Source organism: Protopterus annectens, chromosome 3.part0 (assembly GCF_019279795.1).
Source record: "Protopterus annectens isolate FY-2018-M chromosome 3.part0, PAN1.0, whole genome shotgun sequence".
Classification (NCBI taxonomy): domain Eukaryota; kingdom Metazoa; phylum Chordata; order Ceratodontiformes; family Protopteridae; genus Protopterus; species Protopterus annectens.
The window spans coordinates 443,168,382-443,194,592 of record NC_056731.1 but is presented as its reverse complement, the minus strand read 5'-3'; the positions used below and the strand labels follow the sequence as shown (position 1 = coordinate 443,194,592).

The window sequence follows — 26,211 nt, the reverse complement described above, 5'->3', positions numbered from 1 at the left end:
CTTGATTTTAAAGGGCAAAGGTCTAACCTCAGAATTGTAAACGTAAGCTATACAGGTAGAAATCCAATTAGACAGAGTTACTTTGTAAAGTGGTAAGCCCAACCTGGATTCGGAAAAGGAAATTAATTAATGATCTGATTCTCTGATGTCTTTAGTCTGGCAAATAGCAAATAAATTAGCAAATAAAAATGTAATTGTCTATGGACATCCAGCTGGTGAAACCTGTACTCAGCTGCATTGGAGTGATTTGGAAAGAAAACCGGAAGTTCTAAGGATTGATTCAAAGCGGCATGGGAACAGACCTTGGGGACAAAGGAGGGATTAGTACGAAGGGACACCCTGCCTTTGTGAAAAATCAGATAATGTGGTTTAACAGACAATGCTTGCAGCTCTGACACCCGTATGGCTGAAGTGATAGCCACCAAAAACAACGTCTTCCAAGACAAAAATTTCAGAGGATGAATGAGAAGGCTCAAAGGGCGGAGATGTTAATTTAGATAACACAAAATTTAAATCCCATGGGGTTGGGAGGGTGGCCTAATGGTTAAGGTTTTTGCCTTACAAACACAAGGTGCAGGGTTTGAGTCTCACAAGGGATAATTGGCTAGGCTTAAAATGGCTTGCAAGGGCAGTTAGCTTAGTACTAATCTATGAACCTATGAGGCCACAGGTTCTTGAACAGGGGTTCTTAACAAAGTGGCACCTTTAAGGAAGGTTTTGCACAGCTTATGTGACATCAAGTTCGAATCTGGAAAACCTAGATGAAAATTTGAAATCACTGACAATTGAACTCTGATAGTGGCAGCTGCAGATCCTTGGTGAAAAAAGCTCAGAAAGGAATTCCAAAACCACTGGAATGAAGGCAGTGTAGGGATCAACATCCATTTGCTCCGCCCAAACAGAGAATCTTCTCCATTTACTGGAATATTGTCTCCTAGTGGAAGGTTTATGAGAAGACGTATGGATATGAGTCACAGAAGGCAAGAAGTTGTGAAGCCTGACTAGGGATGGAACTGGAGCAGCCACACTGTCAAATTGAGGGTGTGTAAGGAGGGGTGAAGCGAACCTGACATGTGAGTCAACAGGTCTGGAAATGGGTCCAGAATCCAGGGATCATCCAGGAGAAGAGGCCCGAGGAAGGGGAACTAAACCTGATGAGGAAAATAAGGAGCAATGAGGATCAGTTTGCTTCCCAGCGCTTTCTGAAGAACCTTGGGAATGAGAGGAAAGGGAGGAAAAGCATAGAGGAGACCCAGGGTCCAATTGTGAACAAGTGCGTCTCTCGGTGACTCCCCCGGAGGGGGATGAGGCAGAAGTAGCTGCTGCATTTGGCAATGACTGGGCTGGCAAAGAGATCGCAGCAAGGCTGTCCTCATCTGTGGAAAATCTGTTCCACTGTTTCCTGTTTCAGAGACCACTCATGAGGCATTAGGATTGCCTGGCTGAGCTGGTCGGCTATCATGTTGGTCGTCCCCGGAATGTGCGTTGCCACCAGAAAATGCTGGGAAGATATCACCCATTTCCAAACTCGATCTGGTTCAGCTCTGTTAGTTGATATACCATACTACCGACATGTTGTCTGACTGTATTGCAACAGTCCCCAGAGGAAGAAGGTCATGAAGTGCTTGCAATGCCAGGAGCACGACCCTCATCTCTAGAATGTTGACATGCAGGTGAGCTTCATGATCTTGCCATGTGCCTTGGACAATCCTGCCTAGATAATCCCCCCCACCCTATCTGTGAGGCATCCGTGGTCACAGTGGCAATGGGTTGGCGAGGAACAAAGGAAGTGCCTGTGGTCAGTTGATTGGGTAATGTCCACCAAAGGAGGTCCTTCTTGCAAGATTCTGTCAGTAGAATGTGATGGGATAATGGAAGGTGTTGAAAGAACTATTGGGACGACAGAAGCCACTGAAGAATTCTCATGTGTAACCTGGCTAATGGCACTAATAGTACAGTGGAAGCCATGGTCCCTAGGAGCTGCAGAATAACCTTGGCTTTGACCCTTCGTAAGGGGAGAAGACGCTGAATTTGAAGAACCAGGTTCTGTGCCCTTTCGGCAGGAAGACGAGCCACCATGTTTACTGTGTCTATCTCTGCGCTTATAAAAATCACAGATTGAGAGGGCAATAAGGCAGAATTTTCCCAATTTATAGAAATTCCCAGCTGGGCACAAAGCTGAATAGTAGTGTCCCTGCTCTGAAGGAGTGGATACCTGGTGGGGGGGTGGTCAGGAGCCAGTCGTCCAAATACAGAAACACCTGGAATCCTTGACATCTCAGGTGTGCTGTCACTACTGCCATACATTTGGTGAATGCCCTGGGGGCTGAGGTGAGAACAAAGGGCAGAGCACAGAACTGGTAGTGACTGGCTCCCAGCCGGAAGCGTAGATGACTCCTTGATGCCCTGTCCATTTTTATGTGGTAGTAGGTGTCTTGGAGATCTACTGAACGTATCCAATTGTCTTTCCCTAATAACGAGAGTATAGACTGCAGTGTTACCATCCGGAACTTGTCCTTCTTTACTGATTCATTCAATCTGCTGAGGTCCAAAATGGGCCTCCAGTCCCCTGTACGTTTTAGCACTAAAAAGAATCTGGAGTAAGTTCCGGATCCTATTTGGTCTGTTGGGACGGTTTGGATGACTCTTTCTGACAGCAACTTGTTGACCTCCACAGTTGCCTGATCCCTGTGATTGGGTGGAACATCTGGGATCTTCTTGGGAACAAAAGGTGGCAGAGAAAAGGGCATGACATAACCTCTGGTAATAATTCTTTGTACCCAGTTGTCTTGAGTGATACTTAGCCAGGCTTCTGGATACAAAGAAGTGCGACCACCGACCAGCCCCAGAGAAGCACAGTCGGGCCCCACATCAGGAGTGCTGGTAAGGCCGGCTCCAAAAGGTATAGCGACCTCCCCAATTTGACGGACCGCCCTGCCTCTACGGCGACATCTACCATTTCCTCCTCCTCCTCCTCTGCCACCGAAGGAGGAGTCACCCTTTGCCTCTTCCTCCTTTGCCTCTGAAGGAGGAGTCACCCTGTGCCTCCTGGAAAAACTTCTGGGACTTCTTGAACCACATCTTACCGCCCCACTGACCCTTAGGGCATGGTCTAGAGGGAACAGTAAAACGTACTCCCACGGCAGAGAGTGTTTTTCCTTCTTGCTTGCACCAGGTGAGAGTGTCCTTTACCTTGGATCTAAACAATGAGGAACCAAAGGGGCCATTGGTAAAGGTAGACAAATGGTTCTGCAAAGTTACAAAAACGCATCCAGGAATGATGCCTTAGGGAAATTCCTGAACCCGCTGCTCTACTCGCTCCATCGACCGCATACGAAATAAGCCACATGTAAGAGTTGACGATAGAGTTCAAGGTGGACAACTGGACAGAAACCTTGTCAGGGACTTCCTCATTACATGTACCTTGTTAAGAGTCTCCTAACTCTTTAAGGAGATCTCTCTGAAGCCTCGTAAAGTGAGTAAGGTAATTCAGCGATCTAAGGGTAAATGTCGCTGAAGAAAAGATATGCTTCCCGTATCTGTCCATCGTTCGAGACTCCTTATTCGGCAGATGAACAGAAGAAGAAGTCTCAGCTAGCTCCTTCTTAGTGGCCACTGCCACCACCATGGCATCTACAGGCACACCTTTAGATAAAAAGTCTTTTCCTGGAAGGGCAGAAAGGAACTTGTTCGGCTTCCTGGGGACTGGCTCCACGGCATCAGGTGTATCCCACACCTTTCGACTAACTAAATCCATCAGTTCGTTGAAGGGTGGAGACACCCAAGAGGCAAAAGGTTGAGACCCAAAAGCCTTCAGGTACACTGACTCCTCATCAGAAGGGGTGACAGTGGGCCAGCTGCACCTCTGTTTAAGGATCTCCAGGATGTCTACGAAGGAGACATCATCACAGGATGACTTGAGGGATCCTTTCGACTCCTCGAGGTCAGTGTCAGACGTCAAAGACTCATCCTAGGATTCAACATGCTTCCTCTTACAAGTCCTCTTCCATGGGGGCTCCTCAGAAGGACATTCCAGGAAGGTTTCGGAAGAGTGGGGGCCACCAGCCGGTGGCTCCTGAGGCTGAGGGACTCTGCTGCAGCTGGAGGGAGTAGGAGCTGAGACAGAAGTACGTGCTTTGGGGGAAGAGTGCCAGTACCTCTGGTAGGAGCTGACAATCAAGACAGCACACTCCAAATCATCTCGAATGCCAACCTCTCCAGCTCCGAGGACCTCCCCAGCTCCGAGGAGACTGAGGTTGCCATCGGCTTTGAGACAGACATAGGGTCCGAACTCACCCTAGCCAACGCACCGGGAGGAAGACTCAGAACTGAAGAAGTTCAGTTTCAAGCATCCCTGTCGGGGCCGACCAGAGAGCTTTGGCCCCTAGACACTACGGACGGCACTGAAAGTGTCGGAGCAGAACTCGGCTCCGAAAAAGCCACAAGGGGAGCTGGAGCTGAAGGTTCCACCAGTGGTACCAAGCACTCCAGCTCTGAAAGACCAGCATGGCTTGGAGGAGGAATGATCACAGAGGGTTGAACGGACTCGAGTGGCTCCGGAACCGACTGGGTCGGAGCTAACAACAATTTAGACAAAGCACCACTACCCTCTCCACATCTTCTTCCGATAAACTCCTGGAAGACCTGGATGACATAGTAGGAGATCGGGATCTCTGAGGTATAGGAGACTTCAATAACAAGGAGGCCGGTGGAGGGTCCACAGACCGGCTCTGAGAAACCGTCTCAATAGTCTCAGCAGTCGACTACAAAATACTTGGAACCAACCCTGCAATAATAATACCGTTGTCAGTCGGCCACGAGTTCTGTGGAGCCAATGAGAGAGTGGACTTGTCTGTTTCTGAAACTTTAAGAGGTGGCTCCGAGACACTAGCCGGTACCGGGGAGGGCATTTAGTAGATTTTGACATTCCCTTAATGGATTTAGAAGATGATGAGGAATTAGACAAATCTTCCTCAATGGAAGGTTTAAAAAGACCTTTTAGGATGAGCTTGTCCTTCCTTTCCTGTAACACCCTAGGACTAAACGCATGGCAAAATAAACAGGTCTCCTGTAAATGGATGGCCCCTAAACAGTAAACGCAGTTACTGTGACCATCCATTATAGACATTTTTTGAGAGCACTTAATACATTTCATAAAGCCGGATGGCTTATGATCCTTACTCTCTTTAGACATTCTGCAGTAGAGGACACATGCACACAGAGGCTAGGGTCCTCTAATTTAAACGGGCCTAGCCCTTCAAGAAGGAAAAGACACCACGAGGACCAGGTCCTCTAATTTAAACGGGCCTAGCCCAGGCAAGGAAAAGATAAGGTCTTCTAACTGAAACAGACGCAGAAAGTTAGAGAAAGTTAGTGAAAGTATCACACACTCAATAGTAAACACAATAATAAGTGGTAATTCACAAAAAATTAAGCTTATGCCAAGCACAAACAGAACGTAGTTCTGTTAACAATAGTAGCAAATCCAATGATGCTAACAACAAGCTAATTAACTCACCTAATTAACAAGCAGAAAACCACCAAAAACTCTAGCTATCTATTAACATACACACAGTATAACAGTGTGCAAAAGGTGCCTACACTACTAATCTATGAAAAACCAGTACACGGGATACCAACTAAGTTAGAAAAGGCCAAAGGCCAAAAATTGCACCAAATGGCCAAAGTAAAAACTAACAACTCCGCTAACTGATTACTATAACCAATAACAGTTTTAACTATTTTAAACTAAACAGAGCCAAGAAATTTTGTAAAAGTGGAAATAAATGAAGTGGAAATAAATGCAATCACTTAGCCAAAGCCAAAGAGAAGCACAACCGAACTCGTTGATGCGGCAAACGAGATCTGGGGATTGTACCGGTGCACCATGGGATACCTAACTAGCCACACCGATCCCATATGTAAGAATGAAGGTGAGATAGGACTACAGAACATGGTTTATTTCAGTATAGAATTTTTACTCCATTGAAGACATTGCTTGCTGAGGGGTTAGAGTTCATTACATTTTCTTTGGATTTCACTGGTCTGTCGTACTTGCTGTTTTTCAGTTTTTGGTGTTGTTTCTTGCTATCCCTTTTTCTCCACCTCTCCTCCTCCTCCTCTCTCATCTATGATATGATGCCCCACCCCATCTCTTCACTTGCTCTCATTTCTAAACAGCCTGTACCTAAGACATGATTACATTCCACCCTTTTCATTCCCAACCTGTTTCTCTGATCTCAACAATATCCATGCTAATCTTCCCAAACCAGTGCTTGCAGCTTCTCTGTATTCCCTTTATGCATTTTGCACTGCAAAACAATTCCACCAAATAATTTTAGTATGAAAGACTCGCACTTAATTTTTCATATGATGACAGCTCACTCCTAACCATGTAATACCTGCCTGTTATATGCTGCTCAAAATCACTACACCCACACTCCTGCAACTTTAGCCTGACTTTGTGGCACAGTGGGATGAAGCCTTGACTGCAACATAGGAGACAAGGGTTCGATTAGCATCTCTAGCACTGGAGGAGTCAGGCAGAGAGGAAGAAGTGAAGAGGCATGGCTTGCTTACCTCTCTCATTAGGGAGAGAGAAGAGTTGTATGGACTCAGCACACATAAGACATTGCAGTAGCAATGGTGGAGACTGGAAAAAACACCTGCACTGGGACAGAGAGGGGAAGAGCTGATTGGAAGTAATACCTCTTGCAGAAAAGAACATTGTTCACATTCAGACCACTGCACAGCTCATCCCAGACATCTTGCTGAGTATGCACTAGTTGCAATTTCGTAGAAAAAAAAAGTGAACCAACCCTAATGGCTGCCTGGATGATGAGCTCTCTGTGTTGAACAAACAGGCTCACATTAGCAAGCAGCAAGGGCAAATATGGAGAAAAAAAAAAACTAAATATATATATATATATATATATATATGTGTGTGTGTGTGTGTGTGTGTGTGTGTGTGTGTATTAACTTCACAGCTGCAAACACTGGGGAAGGGAGAAATTTCCCAAAATATTATACAGAGGTCTCAAGCAACACACTTCTCTGCTGTTGCATATTGGGGAAGCATAGTATTATCCAACCAAGCCATGCTCCAAGTCAGCTTTGTTTGTTCTTTTGAAATGCTATGTGTTTCATCTTCTGCAAAGTGCCACATTAGCTGATCTCTTTTTCTATTTCCATAATATTACTCCCTTTCCATATTAAAATGTACAACCAAGGAAATGTACTTTTCTAATTAAGCTTTAAATAGCAAGGTATTTTGTAGGCTAAGATGGAGTCTGTCCTTTACATGCAGTTCATCTCTCTCTTACAGGTCCCTCCAAATCCTCTTATAAATCCCAAGCCCCTCTTCCTTGACACTACCAAAGATAGTCATTATACTCTGTAAACTATTTCTTCCTTTACATGATGGCTCAAGCTAGCATAGGTAGCATTTCTGTGAATGGTATCACCAAATTATGCTGCTCTCCTACTCTGGCATCTTTTACCACCTTACTGGACCTGCTCAACTGCATCCCAAGCCTGACACATGTGATTACATAGACCCCCAACACATTCATACCTCCCAGGTGACCACCATACCTCCTTCAATTTCCCACAAAGCCCAAGCCCCAAGACTGATTTAAATGTAAAGTGGTCTCTTCCGTCTGCCTTGCCAAGATCCTTATTCTCTTTGTGACTCAGTGACTTTCAACTACTGTTTTTGTTTCTATTCCATGTTAACCACCCTAATTGCAAATGTTCTCCTTCTACTTGCACCCCAGCTTACTTCACTGTACCATATGGTTGGTTGTCTTCCTCCTAGTGCTACTACTGATCCAGTTTCCATGCTGTCTGTATTGTTCCTATCTGTTGTATGTACTGTTGTCCAGTCACAGCTCCCTCACCTCTCCTTTTATTCTACTTGGTACATTTCACCTCCTCTTGCATGCTCCACTTCTTCCTCTACCTCACCACTGTCTGCTGATTCTTCCTCTACTCAGTCGACAAAGTTGACATAATTTTTTCACCATTTTGCCCTCAGTCAACAACCTCTTCTTTTCACTCTGCCCCATCTGTTAAACTTAACTGATTTCATTATTACAACATCTCTCCTGCTTCTCCACCTAGGCTAAGTAAACCTGCCTCAGGCACTCCTGTGCTGCATCTATGTGCCAATTGAATTCCTAGTTTACGTCTCATTTCTCTCCCTCTGACCACCTATTCCCTCTCTCTCCTTCCCCTTGTCTGACTGCACTATCTTGCTGCTGCATTTCCCCTAGTGCTGCCTCCTGTATGTCTACTTTTTGCCCCCCCCCCATTATTCATCACACACAAATGCTTCTAACACTCCATCTTCAGTTCCTTTTTCTTTTCTGACTGCATTTTCTACCTTCTCTTTTTACCACCTTTTTTGCTTCCTGCTTACACCTGGTCAACTTGATCCCAGTTAATATGTACTATATGAACTATGTCTGCAGGTGTTTTCATATCTTCTGCCTCTCCTTCCTACCTTTACTTATTCCTCACTATCTGCTTGCCCCTTGTTCCTCTCCTTCCCAAGCTCTCTCTGACATTTACCATAGGACTAGCTGACCCACAACTATCCCCATTTATCACATTCTACTATTCATGCATTCTTTTGCCAACCCAGCCTCATCTGCCATCCAAAGCTTCTATAAGCCAGGCTTCAACATAACAGTCTAAGAGTCTTACCCATTTCCCATGCTCCCTCTCCTTCAACCTATGCGGCTTCCTTTAGTTTTCCCATTGCTAGATCTCCTTTCTTTCCCTATTTAAATTTATTACCTCACAATTAGTACTTTCTAATGCAAATACTTCATTGACCCACATTACCAAACAGAACAATGAACAGGTATTAAACAGCAGGCAAGAAATTAAAACCTAACATATTCTAATATTTGACCCACACAATTAAAAGATAAACACTAGTGGTGTGTACTCACACTGGTCATCCAACACATACTCCCCTCCGTATTTACAGCCATTATAAACTCAGATACAACACACAAAAGTTAATGTTGTTTTAAAATTCAAACTGGGACTGAAATAAGTAAATATCTACATGGTGAAATTTAACTATGTTATAACTTAGATCTGCAGCAAACATAATGCTCAAGGCCGACTTCACAAAGCTGCAGCTCCCAGAATTACTGTTGTTTTGATTCTGATGAAAATTTAGTTCTGTGAGTCATGTCTCACATTTTACATTTGTTTTCTCTTTTCCCCAGTGCTATAAAACCATGGGGTTATATACAGTGGATATAAGAAGTGTACACACCCCTGTTAAAATGGCAGGTATTTCTGATATATAAAAATGAGACCACAATATATCATTTCAAAACTTTTCCCAACTTTAATGTGACTTATAACCTGTACAATTCAATTGAAAAAAAAAAACAAACCTGTTAGGGGAAAAAATATAAAAAAAATAAAAACATACAATAAGCTGGTTGCATAAGTGTGCACACCCTTAAACTAATACTTTGTTGAAGCACCTTTTGATTTAATTACAGCATTCAGTCTTCTTGAGTAAAAGTCTATCAGCATGGCACATCCTGACTTGGCAATATTTGCCCACTCTTCATTGCAAAAGCTCTCCAAATCTGTCAGACTGCGAGGACATTTCTTGTGCACCGCCCTCTTCAGGTCATCCCACAGATTTTCTGTTGGATTTAGGTCTGGACTCTGGCTGGGCCATTCCAAAACTTTAATTTTCTTCTGGTGAAGCCATTCTTTTGTTGATTTGGATGTATGCTTGGGGTCATTGTTGTGTTGAAAGGTGAAATTCCTCTTCATCTTCAGCTTTCTAGCAGACACCTGAAGGCTTTGGGCCAAACATGACTGGTATTTGGAACTGTTCATAATTCCCTCCACCTTGACTAAAGCCTCAGTTCCAGCTGAAGAAAAACAACCCCAATGCATGATACTGCCACCACCATGCTTTACAGTGGGGGTGGTGTTCTTTTGGTGATGCGAAGTGTTGTTTTTGCGCCAAATGTACGTTTTGGAATTGTGGCCACAAAGTTCAACCTTAGTCTCATCAGACCATAACACATTTTCCCACATGCTTTTAGAAAACCTGGCGTATTGGTTTGCAAATTTTAGCTGGGCCCGGATGTTTTTGTGTGTAAGAAAAGGCTTCCATCTTGAAACCCTACCCCCACAGTCCAGACATGTGGAGAATACGGGAGATTGCTGTCACATGTAGTACACAACCAGTGCTTCCCAGAAATTCCTGCAGCTCCTTCAATGTTGCTGCAGGTCTCTTGGCAGCCTCCATGGCCAGTTTTCGTCTTGTCTTGTTATCAATTTTGGATTGACATCCAGTTCTTTGCAACGTCACTGTTGTTCCACATTTTCCCCACTTTTTGATGACTTGTCTTCACTGTGTTCCATGGTATATCCAATGCTGTGGAAATTGTTTTGTACCCTTCTCCTGACTGATACCTTTCAACAATGAGATCCCTTTGATGCTTTGGAAGATCTCTGCGAACCATGGCTTTTGCTGCAGCAGGTAACTGAGTAATGTCAGGAAAATCCTACTAGGACAGCTGAACTTTATTTGGGGTTAATCAGAGTCTCTTTAATTGATGGCAGGTGTGTACCCAAGAAGACTGAATGTTGTAAATAAATCAAAAGGTGCTTCAACAAAATATTAGTTTAAGGGTGTGCACACTTATGCAACCAGCTTATCCTATTTTTTTTGTTTTTTTATATTTTTTCCCCTAACAGATTTGTTTTTCAATTGAATTGTACAGGTTATAGATCACATTAAAGGTTGGAACATTTTTGAAATGATTTATTGTGGTCTAATTTTTTTATATCACAAAAATGGTCAAGAACTGCACAGTAACTACAAATCAGAAAATTTACAAAACCTGCAGATTAAAATTTTATTTAATTATTACACTTAAATATGAACGCAGAGTACAAATACCCTATTGTCAATAGCATTCCAGACAGAAATCCTAATAATGTAATACAGTTTGCAAAGCAAACAAATAACAAGAGAGTAAGTAGTTAATATAAATACTGATGAAGTCAGCTGATACATTTGGCAAGAGCATATGGATGTAAATAAAACCAGAAAATTTCAAACTTTCATACATACAATATTTACAATTTCTATGATGAGAGTGAGGTAACAGCTATGCAAGATGAACTATCACTCATGACAAATACATCTATTTCCTCGTACATGAGTCAGGGTTTACCGGAATGAAGAAAAAACAGTAAGACTGAGATAAAATCAGTGGGGACTACAAGAAGCACTCACAAATATGGTGAGTAATTATCTAGGGCTGGTACGTGACAGATGACACACAAACCAGAGCTCTATGCAATTCATAGACCACATGAATGTGCATAAAAAGCCAACAGACACTTTTAACAATGTATGAACAGCAGAGACAGGCAAAGTCTAGCAGCCCCAACTGTGAATGCCCTTTCTGCTAGTAGAATATACAGGACTGTAACTGCTGATAAAGCACATATAATAAACGTATGTGTGTGCATGTTTGAGCATGTGTGTCTGCGTGCATCCATGCATACGTGTGTGTGTGTATGTGTGTATAAAGCAAGCCAAATGTAAAAAAAAAAAAAAAAAAAAAAAAAAGTCACACAAGCAAACTATTCAGTAAAAACTGCAAGAAAAATCCAGGCAAGTTAGTCTTCAGTGTATAATACTGTAAACCTCCAGTAGTGAAGGCCCATGGGATATATGCAAATGACCCATTCAGGACATACCAATGTTTCAGCTACATGGCTTATCAATGCTTATTTACTAGTTGCAGACATGCCGTGTTTCTGAAGTATAGCCAAAAAATCCACTTATGGCATACTGAAGACCAGGAAAAAGCCAAAACATGGAATGTCTACAGCTTGTGGGGATGGGTTCTATTGACTTGAATGTACCCATAAAGACTTAAAAAGTAAAAAGTCCTGGGCATTAAGAAGCCATGTAGATGAAACACGTCCTGAAAGGGTCCCTTGCATATATTCCATGGGTGTCCACTGCAGGAGGTTTAAGATATTACACCTCCCATGGGCCACCAGTACAGTGAAGACTAGCTAGGTGGCTCTTTCTTGCAGTTTTAAATATATATATATATATATATATATATATATATTTATATACACACACACACACACACACACACACACACACACACATAAATGGATCTAGTTCATAAAATTGACAATTTAAAATGCTGAAATACATATGATCAAGACCAAATGGTCAACATTTAAAATTGTTGAAAACCATCAAACAAGACAGATGAGTCCACGCACAACTCTGGGATCGCACGGCAGTGTAGAAAAGGATCCCCACTGTACCAGGATATCAGCCAAAGGGGTACAACATTTTAAAAGGTCGACATATGGGCGCATTTCTCTAATATTTTGGAGAGGGGAGAGAATCGCTATTGGTCTGTAGTTATTAAACTCTGTAGATGTGCCACCTTTATTCAGTGGTATGATGTATGATTTGTTCCTCAGTGATGGGATGTATCTTTCTGCTATGGACCTATTAATTAATACGGACACAGAAAAAGCTATGACTTCTGTGGCCATTTTTAGGTAGTCTGATGGTAGCTAGTCTACTGTTACAGAAGTAGTTTGTAGTTTAAGGAGCAACTTCATTATAAGTGAGGTGGGTACTGGACTACAACTGAAGACCTGTGGGTGGTTTTGATTGGAAAGGGGTACAAAGAAGGGGGCAGATTAGTGTCTAAGAGAGATAATACTGAATTGTATAAAGTAGGAATTAAACTGTGTGGGGACAGAGTCTAAACTCTTGGCTAGGCTTATAAGGGCCTCAGGGCCAATAACCTAGTAACTTCCTATAATCCTATGGAGAGGAAATGGTGGTCTTGCCAGGGTGGAGCAGTTTATTTAAAAATGACCAAAAGAGTTTTGGGTTGTTTTTATGTTTGTCTTGTAGGTTGGTATGTTTGCTTGTCCTGGACGACATGGAGTTTTTCAAAGTTTCTAAGATGTTTAAATTACTGGAATGCATTTTGAGTTCTATTTTATACCATTTTATCCAGGCTTTATCCCTTTTTATCGTAATTTTTTTTTTGTCAGCCATGTGCAGGTTTGGACTTTACTCTTTTATTACGTACTGGTTCCAGATTATTTACGGTCTTTAAGAATATATTATTAAAGTGTTTTACAGCAGTGTCTAGTGGCAATCTTCTAAGTACATTCCAGTTATACTGTTTTAGTGTTTCATTGAAAACATCTTTGCTGAAATTGGGTGCACTTCGTATTCAATTATAGATATGTTTATCTAGGTTATAGTGAGTTGTAACGACATAGTTTGGTAAGGGGTCACTTATGCTATCTGAAAGGCAGCCTACTTTTGTCAGTTTGCCTGGTTGGTTTATAAGAATCTAGGCTAATGTTGAGTGTCTCACTGAAGTTTTATTGATATAAGCATGGATGGTTATTAACTGTCTGAAGTTATACATGTTTTATGGATTCATATGTGGGTAGTGGAATTTATGAGTTGACAAATCTATATTAAAGTCTCCAAGTGTTATAGTTTCATGGTTAATTTGCTGGGATATTCAATACAGGATGCTTTCAACAGTATCAATGTTATTCCCTAGTGGTATATAAATTGCTGTTAAACTTATAGTGTTCCTATTGTTGATTTTTAGGAGTGTTATTAGAAGTTCAGTTATCATTACATTTGGGTATTTCCTATGGAAGTAAGGTTAGGGAATGTTTACAGATGATTGCTGCACCACCTGGATGCTTGATTTGACTGTCATGTCTGAGTAAACTGTATCCTGGAGGGTCGCTCTCATTATGCTTTAGTTCTTTTCTAACCAGGTTTCAGTAGCTATGACCACATCAGGAGTGTATGTGGCAAAGAAAGCATGTAAGTCATGGATTTTATTGCACATACTTCTTAGGGTCATATTTAGTAAATTGAGTTTGGGTTCTGTTTTTTGCTGAGATGTACCACCTGGATGCTTGATTTGACTGTCATGTCTGAGTAAACTGTATCCTGGAGGGTCGCTCTCATTATGCTTTAGTTCTTTTCTAACCAGGTTTCAGTAGCTATGACCACATCAGGAGTGTATGTGGCAAAGAAAGCATGTAAGTCATGGATTTTATTGCACATACTTCTTAGGGTCATATTTAGTAAATTGAGTTTGGGTTCTGTTTTTTGCTGAGATGTATTAGGTGACTGGTTTATTTTGAGGATGTAACATGAACAGTGGGACCATGGTTGGAGTGAATATCTCCACTAATTTTTTTAACTAATATTTTACAGAGGGAATATTGTGACCAGTTATAATTTCGTCATTTTGCATTTGATTGCAGATTTGGATACTTAGGTTTGAGATATTTACAGATAAATAAATCACACATGGTTTGTTTGTAGAGCTAGGGTGTTCTAGAAAAACAGGCTGAGATGATGTTGATATTCTTTATGGGGACTGGTTGAAGTCTTAAGTATTTTTAAGGAGGTGGATTTGATAATTGGTGATGAAAGCTAGTAGAGTGAAGATGAATAGTAAAAATAATCGGAGTTAGGGGCATCTTATTTAACTTGGGTTTTATATTTATTTATTTATTGCATTTGATTACCGGGGTAGTCCACTGGGCCAGAAGAACCCATTTTCAGTGGAGGCCTAGGGAGAAAAGCTCCACGTTTAACAAATATAGACAAGAATATGTTACAATGATGCAGATATATAATACAACAGCAGCAAATACAACAACATTATGATTACATACGCTAGATTATTAACAGACATAAAACTGGAGATGAACATTATGATTATTTACAATAGATTGGTAAAAGAAGGTGGAATGGAGACAAACAGTGAGGAAAATAGCATATAGTCATGGAGTGAAACTATGAAATAAAGGTAAATTAAATATTGAGTGAGATATGTAGTAGAGAAGAAGGAAAAACAGCGTGGTAATGTAGGTGTACTCCAGGCTCAGAGTGAGAGAAAAAATGAGTAGGGGTGGTTTAGAGAAATAGAGATTCAAGAGATTATAGAGAGAAGAGGAGAAAGATAGTGAGAGGGTCAAAGTTATATGGTTCTCAGTAGAGGTGCAAGTGCATAACCACTGTGAGGAGAGGTGAAGTTTAAGGCATTTTTTTAAAGTTAGAGGCATAGAGGCATTAGACATGGCTATGACTAGAGGGGGGAGGTCATTCCATAGTTTAGAAACAGTAACAGAGTAGAGCATTTGACCGGCAGAGAGTTTAGGTTTGTCAATATTTAACAGCATTTTGTTCTCTGACCTGAGGTGATGATTAGGATGGTAGATGGTCAGTATACTAGTGAGAGATGGGCAGGCTGCTGGGAGGTAAATAAGTTTATGGGCAATAGTAAGTTGTAGGTATATTAGGTGATGAGGGAGTTCAAGCCAGTCTAGTTGCTGCAGTGTGGTGCAGTGGTGGGTGGAGAATTTGGCATTTATAGCAAATTTGGCAATTTTGTTGTAACATGAGTTGAGTTTGGTTTTCAAAGAGGACTGGATGTTGATGAGGATGGGGGCACCATATAAAAGAGTTGGAAGCAGAAATGACGAGGCAGAAGCTTTTCTTGCAGTGGAATTAAGAAAGTAGTTTTGCCTATAGAGGGCTCCTAGTTTTTGATGGTATTTTCTGATATTATTGTGGATATGGAGGTCAAAGGTAAGGTTGTCGTCTATGATGACACCTAGCAGTTTTGTATGGGGAACAACCTCAATGATAGTGTTATTTTGGGAATGGACAGAGAGTTCAGATCTAGTGACTGGGCTACCTTTACTTAGATGGAATATTTGTTGTAAATTAGGATCAGAAAATGTTAGGATGGTACTGGGTTGGTTGGAAAGATGTAATTTGATAGTTACAGGGACAAGGATTAAGACAGTTTGAGAGAGATAGTCTTGGATGGTAAACTACAGTGGGTTTTACTATTGGGAGCGAGTCTAGTGATTGTTTTTCTTTTGGAGGGAACTGATGGTATTGATTTGTGGAATAGGTGGGTGGTGCTATGGAAGTGCAAGCATAGAGTAAAAGGGGGGTGGGTGGGAATTCAGGTAGGGTAGTGAAATGAAACGAGCCCAAGTGTTAGCAAGGGTAAACAAGGTAGGTTGAAAACATGGCAAAGAGGCAGAGAAAAAATCATCAGTGAATGAACTTAAACAGCCACAAATCTGCTGACAGAGATAAGTAAAAGAAATGATGCAGTTTAAAAGTCCTCTGCGCTAGTAGAGGAAAGTCTTGATTTTGTTGCTCTAGGATACAGTTTTAGTAGGAGAGTTAGTCCAATATCACCTTGACCTGATTAATGGTTAAAACTGTAAAAAAAATTGCACTTGACTGTTTGAACTACTGTGTAATGTAAGGAGGTTTCTCTGGACAATGAAATGAAAAGTCCAAAGGTTACCCTAAACTCCACAGATCAGCAAAACAATGAGAACAATTAAGCAAGAATGCAGGAGTGCAGCTATGGAAAAATAATGGTTCAGAACTGAAAGTGGTGATACAAGAAGAGAAATAAACTTAAGGAAGGCAGACAATGGACTGCTAAAGCAATAAATGTAGCACTGTTTAAGGAGAAAGCACCAATGGGACTGTTGTGGGCTAAGATAAAGGAGCCAATATAGTGGACAATGTTCTTTGTTTTAGGCTCCCATAATATTTATAATTTACATAAAAATATAGCACACAGACTGGTGTTCAAACTGCAGACTTCACATACATATGTATTTGCTTACAGGGACACTTTTATAGCAAAATAAAAAAGAGACAGGTGAGTGCACTAAGTCAATTTTGATTGTGCACACATACTAGCTCAGAGTTGAAAGTGGTTTAATAACTGTCTTGGGGAAGGAGAAATAAGGAAGTGGGGAGACCAAGAGTGATTTCCTTGAAGGCATGCAGTTTGACTAAAGAAAGACAGGAGTATATAAATAATGGGAACAGCAAGTCTAGAACAAGTTAAGAAAATATAAGAGAAAGAAATAGTTTGAGTAAGAGCAGTATGAGTAAATGTCAGTGTCTGTTAGGAAGTGCAGAGTAAAAGCTAACCAGAGGATGCCAGGGGAGGAGATTTTACAGACTATAAGGCTATAGCTTACAAACTAGGATAATGAAGCAATTATTTTCAGACTAGTCAGTATGCAGGTTTAAATACATGCAGAAGACTGGATGCCCCTTACATTTACTTAAAGAACAAGGGCAGAGGTAGTACACAGTTTGTCCTAACTAATGGTGGGTGGATTGAGTGGACTCAGATTGGCTATTGCATGAGCCTACTGTCTATATGCCTTAGGAACTTTTCCAGTGAACCCATTGAAAAGAGGGAAATAATGATGTATTCAAGGTTCAGTAGAAATCCAATTAAATTACTTGTTGTTGTTGTGTCTTTCAGCTTTTCCCGGTTAGGGGTCGCCACAGCGGAACTCCGGTCCACTAATGATTCGTAGTTGATTTTTACGTGCCGAGTTACCAGCCCTGACACACAACCTTCAACGAAGGAACGCCCATTTACGCATGTCTCCACGCAAAAGATGCTCTAGCTGAGAATTGAACCGGACAGCGTCTTACTGTGAGGCGACAGGGATAAAAAATATGCAACAGCACACTGCACTGAAACTAAGTGGTTTCTTAGTAAATACAGAAATTAATTTGTGCAATACAGTTGCTGTGATGGGGCCACTTGGCTTACCAACTTAAATAACACGTGTGTGTGTGTGTGTGTGTGTGTGTGTGTGTGTGTGTGTGTGTGTGTGTGTGTATATCTGCTTCACAAGTGTAAAGTCTCATATTACCAAAGGCAAGAAGACCAAGACGAGAACTCTGAAATGTCATTTAAATGAACGACCACTTAGCCGACAAGTTTCCCATGGTAAGTATCCACCGAGCCAGCAAGGGAAAATCTACCCTTTTCCCCACTGTAGTGCGATTCCAGAGTTGGTATATTTAGCTAGGGGAGTGTAGGGTGTGTAACCCCCCCCCACTTGGGTGGGTTGGAGACAGTGCAGTGTATTTTCCATTAGTTCTTGGTCCAGTGGTTACTTACCATGGGAAACTTGTTGTCTTAAGTGGTCTTTCCTTTAACTGAAGTTTTGGAGTGCTTGTCTCAGTCTTCTTGTCTTTGGTAATGTGAGATTTCCTTCTTATGACATAGATGACTCATAAAAATATATATAGATATATACACGCACACACACACACACACACACATATATATATATATATATATATATATATATATATAGATATATATATACACACACGCACACACATATATGGGAACCAACCCCTCAGTCGAGCATTTGTAATGTTGGCATAGGAGATTGAATAATATGATCGCAGAATGCCAGCACTACTTAGTGGGAGGTCATGGTACAGTGGGGATTGGTAATTTGTCCTATCCCCCTGTGGTGCAGTCTTGGAGCTGGAATATATAAGTGGCAGGGGGAGGGTACAGGGGACTTGCCTGTGATACTGCCACTAAACAACACATGCAGATGTCCAGTAGAAGCACCAACATACATGCAGGACACCAAATCTATCCCCTTACCTAGTCCTAAGTCTAATTTTAACCTACAAACACTCGCACACCTATTTTCCTTCTGCTCAAACTCATATAACAATCAAATTCAGACAAGCAGAACACCAAATCTATCCCCTACCATACGCAATAATACTAAACGTCAACCTACAAATGGTTACACACACTAATGTCAAAAGAGTTGGAAATCCAACACTTTCATTGCATTAAAATCACGCAGTACACTTACCTTACCCATCCTCTTTATGACATCCTTTTGACATCACGCAACACAAACCAAGCATCTACTTTACCTAACTATCACACACTTACATGATATAGCAGCCTTACTCTCTGCTAATGGGTTTACAAAATTGGTTACCCACCCCACCAGATCTAGACAGCTCAAATTCTCTTTTAGACCTCCTAATCACCAAAATCATCAGTAAAATCTCTGACATTAACATTTTTCTCCCTCCTTTAGTGGCCACTTTCCCATTCTCCATAAGCATCTCTAAGACTCACGTCATCCCCCACCCATCCCAAGCCTAAGACTCATCACATTCAGACCCCCCCCCCAAAAAAAAAAAAAAAAAAAAAAAACATTTTCACACTATGTACAAAACTTCACCTTTCTAGTCCTCCATTCTCTCAGTAAAGTACCCCAACATATTAGCAACGTCCCTTCTACATCAGCTTCTGAAAAAAATATTTTACTAAAATAAGCAAGCTCCTAAAAACCAAAAAGACAAAAACCTGAAATCCATACATAAACCCTTGGGACATCAGACCTTACAGAAAATAGACAAACATTTTTTAAATCACAGAGACCTAGCAAACAAAGCGCTACAAGAAGATTTCCGGAAACTGATCAACCAAATCACCAGACACACACAGCATAAGGATCTCATCAAAAGTAGGCTCTATTAGCACAACTTCATGCCCTCTATGTCAACATGATTTCCTCAAAGAATTCTCCACACCAGCACCCATCTCCAACATCCATCCATCTTCACCCTCCCAAACCTCCCCCTCACATCCTTATACACCCCAACCATACCTCTCAACTGTACAGATTTTCACAGAATGTCCAGATTTTTGCCTGTTATTTTTGGTGTGTTACTCCTAATATCTGTACTTTTCTGGCAAATAGCTGAGTATTGAAGTCATTAAATAATGACAAACATTTGAGTTTAACTCCACATCCTTCAGGAAATTAATGTTAATGCAAAACCTATTATTCTATCAACTTCCTAAGTTTGTAAGACCAATATTTAATGCAAAACCTATTATTCTATCAACTTCTTAAGTTTGTAAGTATTTAATGCAAAACCTATTATTCTATCAACTTCCTAAGTTTGTAAGATCAATATTTAAAATCTGCCCCTATTTGTTGTCCCCCCATCATTTTAGGTTTTGTCTAGATTTTTTGCTCTAAGAGGCTGAGAGATATGACCCCAACCTTCCACTTCAATAAATTACTGCAAAATAAATCATAAAACCTTTGAAACAAATTTATTTATTTATTTATTTTATTTATTTCCAGTTTGATTACCGGGGAAGTCCACTGGGCCAGAACATACCCATTTTCAGTGGAGGCCCGGGGAGAAAAGCTCCAAAAGCAAAGCAAATACAATCTAAGTTACATAGTGTAAAAGATAGTAATAAAATATATACATTTGGAATAACATTATATTGAATACAGTTAGTAAAAAAAGCAAATACACGCAGTATACTTCAAAAAACATCATTCAGGAAGGTAGATACAATAGATTTAGTAGTTTCCTTCTGATAATCCCCTGGATCAAACAGCCTTATCCCTCGGTTCATATTTCTAAGCAAAGATCACAGCATCTCTCCTGTACTTCACATCTACAACCTATGCCTTACAAACAGCTTAATGCCAAACATATGGAAAACAGGAAAAGTTGCAAAAATCAAAGATTTCAAACCAATCTCCATCTACCCAGAAAACAAAAACGGTCTTCTCCCAACTAACTAAACATATCAAGAGGTATACCATTCTGAGACTCTACCCGCAAGGTTTCTATTCAGCTTGAAGCAGCATGACTTGTTATATTGGGCAGCATAGCTAAAGGGCAACTTAAAGGCACAGTATTTACGGACTTCACCAAACCTTTGGACCTGGGAGACCACACACTGCTTCTAGATGTTCTTTTCAGAGTAGGCATAAGCACAAACTACCTTTCATGATTTTGAAGCTTTATCAGCAAACATCATTTTAAAGTATAAATAGAGAACACCTCATCACCATACAACTCTCTCTCTCCAAAGGTAGCCCGGCCCTCAAGGAGGGGTTCTGTCTCCACAATTTTTCTCACTGTTCATCAACAGGCACCCAAGTTCACCTTTTCCAGACACTCAATGTTTTTTATGCTGATGCCATGGTAATCTATAGATCAAACCACTCCCACTCTACAATAAAGAATATTTACAAAAAAATCTCAATGCACTCTCCTAAATGGATGGCACAATACAAATTCATTCTTAATACCAACAAAAAAAAAGCAATAGTATTCAGCACAAGTCAAAAACTTACAACTTTCACTGACAATTGAAACATCTGCTCCAACTATGAAAATCTTGAAACTACTCCACACTATAAATGTCTTGGAAATTGGTATGATCAGTCAATTCCCAATTTCCTATCACCAACACAAAATCAAAAGTTAATAGCATGCACTTCTTTGCTAGAAAGATCTCCCATTTCTTCTCTGTTGGTGGCAGATAATCCATAAGGGAAGGTGTTCTCCTATCACAACCAGAACACTGCCTACCACTTTCTGCAAACTTCTTTAAGAAAAAACTTCCTCACTCCAATTTTACAGTCATTACTAAAGCACCTCAAAAAGAACACCACTGCTTGGTCCACTCTAAAGCAAAATAATTACTAGTGCACAAAAGATGCAACCTACTTCTAGCTTCCCTCAGCCATACACTAATTTACCAAGACATCTTTATGTTCTTCTCTAGCCTCTCTACCTATAAACTAATTTACCAAGATATCTTCACTGTTCTTTTCCAGCAGACTATCTATCCACCCATACTTCTTAAATCGTAGCTCACAGACCTCCTAATCCCTTGTCTCCTCTGTATAAAATTTATGTTATGGCTCAACAAATTTGGGAGTTACTTTCTCTCTACCTTAGGAAAAAATACCTTGCACCATGTTCCAACAATAACTTAAGGAGTTCCTTTTTACAAAACAGCATGGAAATAGTTTTTCACTGAAAGGTCACTTAATAATGCAATTGCCCACCCCACGCACATACCTTTCACACCAACATATTCACTTTTTGCATCATTGCAACTGTAACATCTCACCCCATACTCCTTCAACCCTACATTACGGACTGTCTCGATTGCTTCCTCCTTTCAACCTACACTCCTGCATCTTAACACCCCAGCACTTTAAGTTCTCACATTATTTCATCCCTGTCTCACTCTTGTTCTCACTTCTACTCCCTCTTTCTACATTCCTTATTCTCTCCTATAAAAAAGTATGTATATTTTTTTATTTTATATTATCCTATTTTACGTACATAAAAGTGCTACATATGCTTGCTACCAACACATTACATAAATAAAAAAATGGAGGTAAAGACAAACACACAAAGTACACCAATCCAGATATAGCTTTCTAGCTATGTTATAAGCTTAGCAAAGGCAGCATGATCATTTTCTTCTTCACTGCACGCTTCTACAGTGTAATCTAAAATGTTCATAGTAGATTCATTATTCTTGCATCCTGCATGACTGGGGTTGAAGACTGAGGCTGGTGATGGAGACCTGACACCATGGCAGATTTCATAAACAGTCTGACAAGCAGTTCTTTTTTTTTTGGGGGGGGGGGTATTTAAGCCTGGGCTATTCACCAATGTATCAAATTTTGCTAGGACCAGAACTCCATGGGTCCATGCAATCTAATGCCTTTGATAAGTAACTCACAAAACAGGAAGCGTCACCTACAACCCCTAAATTCATGCATCCTTTTTTTTGTAAAGTATGTACATTACCTGTAAGTAAGTGTTCACCAAGCTGCTTATGCTTGAGCTGCGACTTGGAGGTCTCCACAAGTGTGCTGGTGAGTTTGTAGAAGCCAAAGTCCGTCTGTAAGACATAATATACTGTTTCAATATCATCTAAGTAAAGGAGAATACTGACTACTCACATTCTACCAATATAAAACATACAGAAATATGGTAATGTTAACGTGGAAATCATGGAAAACATTTTATTTTTTTCAGAATACTTTAAATACATTACATGTTTGACCAGTACTAAAACAGTGTTTCAGCACAAATGGCATTTAGATACTACAGTTGGACAAAACTCTGACTAAATCAGATTTAATTTGCACATCTTTCCACATCTATTGTGGTTTTACGGCACAAGGGAAATTTAAGTGCCCTGACCTATCAAGGAGATTTTTAATTGGTAACAGAAACAGCCCTATATGACAAAAAGTGAAGAGAAAAAGCGAAGCACCAGTAAATAATTCTGCTGACAATTTTTTTATGCAACAATGTATACATTATGACAAAAGGTTATGACATAGTATGTATTATGGTGGCTCATTGAAGTTCCAGTGTAACTTTCGCTCCAAAGAAATTCAAGCGTACCTCTCAACTGTACCAGATTCCTGGGTACTGCCACAAATTCCTGAGTGGCCTCTCTCATTCCTGATTTTTTGCGTTTTTTTTTGTAGAAAGTTGAAGTTGAGGTGGACCAGCAGACTGCTAATCTGTCTGACACTCTGACTGTCTTGGAAATTTTGATGGAACAGAGGAGTACAGAAGCGAATGGAGCTAAGCTGTAGAACCATTTTAAAATTTAACTTTACTTAAGTTCTACTTCTGCCGAGTACTTCTGCAGTGCAGTGTGTGTCCGGTCGTCTTCCGCCCAGCACCCACCCTTGTTCCGCACGCACTCCCAGCCAGGAAGGTTGGAAAATTTACTTTCTCTGACGACTCAACCACCTCTGGCCCCAGATAAGTAGAAAAAAAAGAAAACAGGCCTTATTTATTGCCTAATAGAACTGGGTGGCACAGTGGTGCAGCAGTTAATGTTGTCATCTCACAGCAAGAGGTTCTCTGGTTCGATTCTCTGTTGGGGTACTTTCTGTGCAGAGTCAGCATGACCTCCCTGTATTCGAGTGGGTTTCCTCCAGGTACTCCAGTTTCTTCCCACATTCTAAAGACATTCGTCTGAAGCGTTTCTCCTCTGGCCTCCACTGAAAATAGGCTCTAGTCTAGTTGGGCTATCACTGTCAACAGATGTTAAATAAATAATAAACTGTGTTTGTGACTGTCTGACTGCCAAATTGCCGATATTATTTACTATGAATGCAAAGTTGTAATTGCAAATTAAGTAACACATTTTAGTCAGGCCAGTCAAATGCATCCCAACCACATATCTCATCTCTTTCCCTCCCTATCTCTCTCTCTCCCTCTCTCTCTCATTTTCAGAGACAATTTACTTATTTTTGTTACCTTTATCAATATGGCCTGGGCCATAATGGCAACAAGAAATAATTAACAATAAAGCAGTGATAAATACATTTTTAGGTGGCAAAAATTTTACTTCAGCACAAAGTAATAACATTTTCAAATCATAGCTAAAAAAGTATGTTGCACTGTAATGAACAATATGCACCTGAACCAATGTCACAGGCTTAGCTCACAGAATCTTGTATGCAAAGTCAAACACACCAGTAAGTATTACACTATCCCATAATCCATACAACAATCCAGTCGTAATTAGTTTGGTGACACTACTGCCCATAAAAAATTAACAAACATGTATTGAACTAGCATTTTTTACACCAGAAGTAAAAATGTTTGTGCAGTTATATAGAACAGTGACTTTTGCAATCAAAAATCCTTGTGCCAACCATGGAAATATAACCAGACCAACATAGGTGTTTTGCGGGTCTAAATTCTCAAGGAAGGAATAGTTCACAGTTCATAAAACACACTTGTGATCCTAGAATTGTCTGCCCCCCCAAAAAAAGAATAAGTTTAAAGAAAAAGAGTAATCTTTGCAATTTGCTCTTTCCCTGGGTTTTTGACTTGTGTCGGTGGGCACTCAAAATTACAGGTGCCAACACTTCAATAAGGGGTTGTCAGGGATGGCTAGCAAGTTTATTGTAAAAGCCATTACTTTTATTTTACGAACACCATCATAAATTGTAGGGGAGTTGCTTTATTGTTTTATTTGGTTAGTGTTTAAATTGGATAAGCTGTCCCAAAAGTAGTGATCCAGTCAGGAGATGGTAGAAAATTTCATTTTTCACTCAGTCCCCATTATCCAAAAGCATGCACGTCTCTAACTGCTGCCACTTAGGAAGAAATGATGAATCTGTTTGAACAGTACCCCCCTACTCTAATCAAAAAAGTAATTTTCAAATTAGTAGACATATTTGTAAGCAAACGAGATATCTGTTGTATGCATTAACTTAGCCATCTGTATATCTTGTTAATGCCTATAAACCATAGCTTCACTGAGAGCTGCTGAGAAAAATATGTAATCACACGAGTGTGCCTGGTTACATGCTTGACTGGGCACATAAATCATCAATTCCATCATTTCTCAATCGGGGTCACCTATTACATATTAGGCAAATGTTTGATCACATGACAGATGCATCAAAGTTGCCACCAGTACAGCCCATCACACGGCCTTTACTGCCTCATTCACTAATTAGTTCCTATTACTCTCTGCACCTGGGTACTCACCCTGCTTGGTCGGTAGTAAGGCAAAAGTGATGACTTTTTCAGGTAGCCTTGTCCAGCTGGGTTTATGCTTTGTAATTGCATTTGTAATCATTAGGAATTGTGGATCAATCAGTTGTGTAGGTTATAGTTTTCTGTAAGCACAGACTCTTATCTCATTGCTGAACTACAGAGGGAGAAGAAGCAATTGGGTACGCTCCATTATGAAGAGATTTTGAGTTCCTGCTGCCCTGTGTCTGTCTCTGCATCCCAGTCCATTTTCCTTCCTATCAGTCAGAAAAGTTGGACAACTGGACTATTCAGTTATTTAATCTACAGAACACTACACAAAGGCAGTCCAGACAGTGGTTACACCAACAATGTACCTGGTTGTGCTTTTTTCTAGGATGGGAGAACATGCCTCAAAAAGAGAATCGTCTGCTTATTACAAATTTTAAGAGAAGGCCATCACTCTCCACAGTTGCCTTGGTCCAAAGGATGCCTTTTTCTGTCAGCTGTCACCTGTCATTTAGCCCATCTGTTCAGCATAGTTAAGTGAAGGGGTATCGATAAAAAACAACAAGAACAGTAACAGTTTTTCGGTTTCCATTTGGCTAGGGTTTCAAAAAATACTTTTTAAATGGATTCAGCTTGCAGGCGTGACCAAAAGTGAACAGAAAGCAGCAGCAAAGGCTGAAGTCACAGAACATGAAAAAACAAAGGGAATCTTTTACTTAAGACTTGGATGAAGTGAAAGAAGGCCATGGTAAGGTACTTCATGAAATGGAAATGAAAGAAGGCCACTGTAAGGTACTTCATGAAATGGAAATGAAAGAAGGCCACTGTAAGGTACTTCATGAAATGGAAATGAAAGAAGGCCACTGTAAGGTACTTCATGAAATGGAAGTGAAAGAAGGCCATTGTAAGGTACTTCATGAAAT

At 40.5% G+C, this 26,211-nt stretch overlaps 1 protein-coding gene across 1 annotated transcript in view; it reads right to left on the bottom strand.

Moving 5' to 3' along the window:
- FYCO1 (FYVE and coiled-coil domain autophagy adaptor 1) overlaps positions 1-26,211 on the bottom strand; it is a 2,135,985-nt gene that overhangs the window by 1,262,796 nt on the left and 846,978 nt on the right. The window contains exon 7 of the mRNA XM_044064867.1: positions 22,574-22,667. Within this exon, the coding sequence (XP_043920802.1) occupies positions 22,574-22,667 (94 nt within the window). The remainder of the gene's footprint in view (positions 1-22,573; positions 22,668-26,211) is intronic.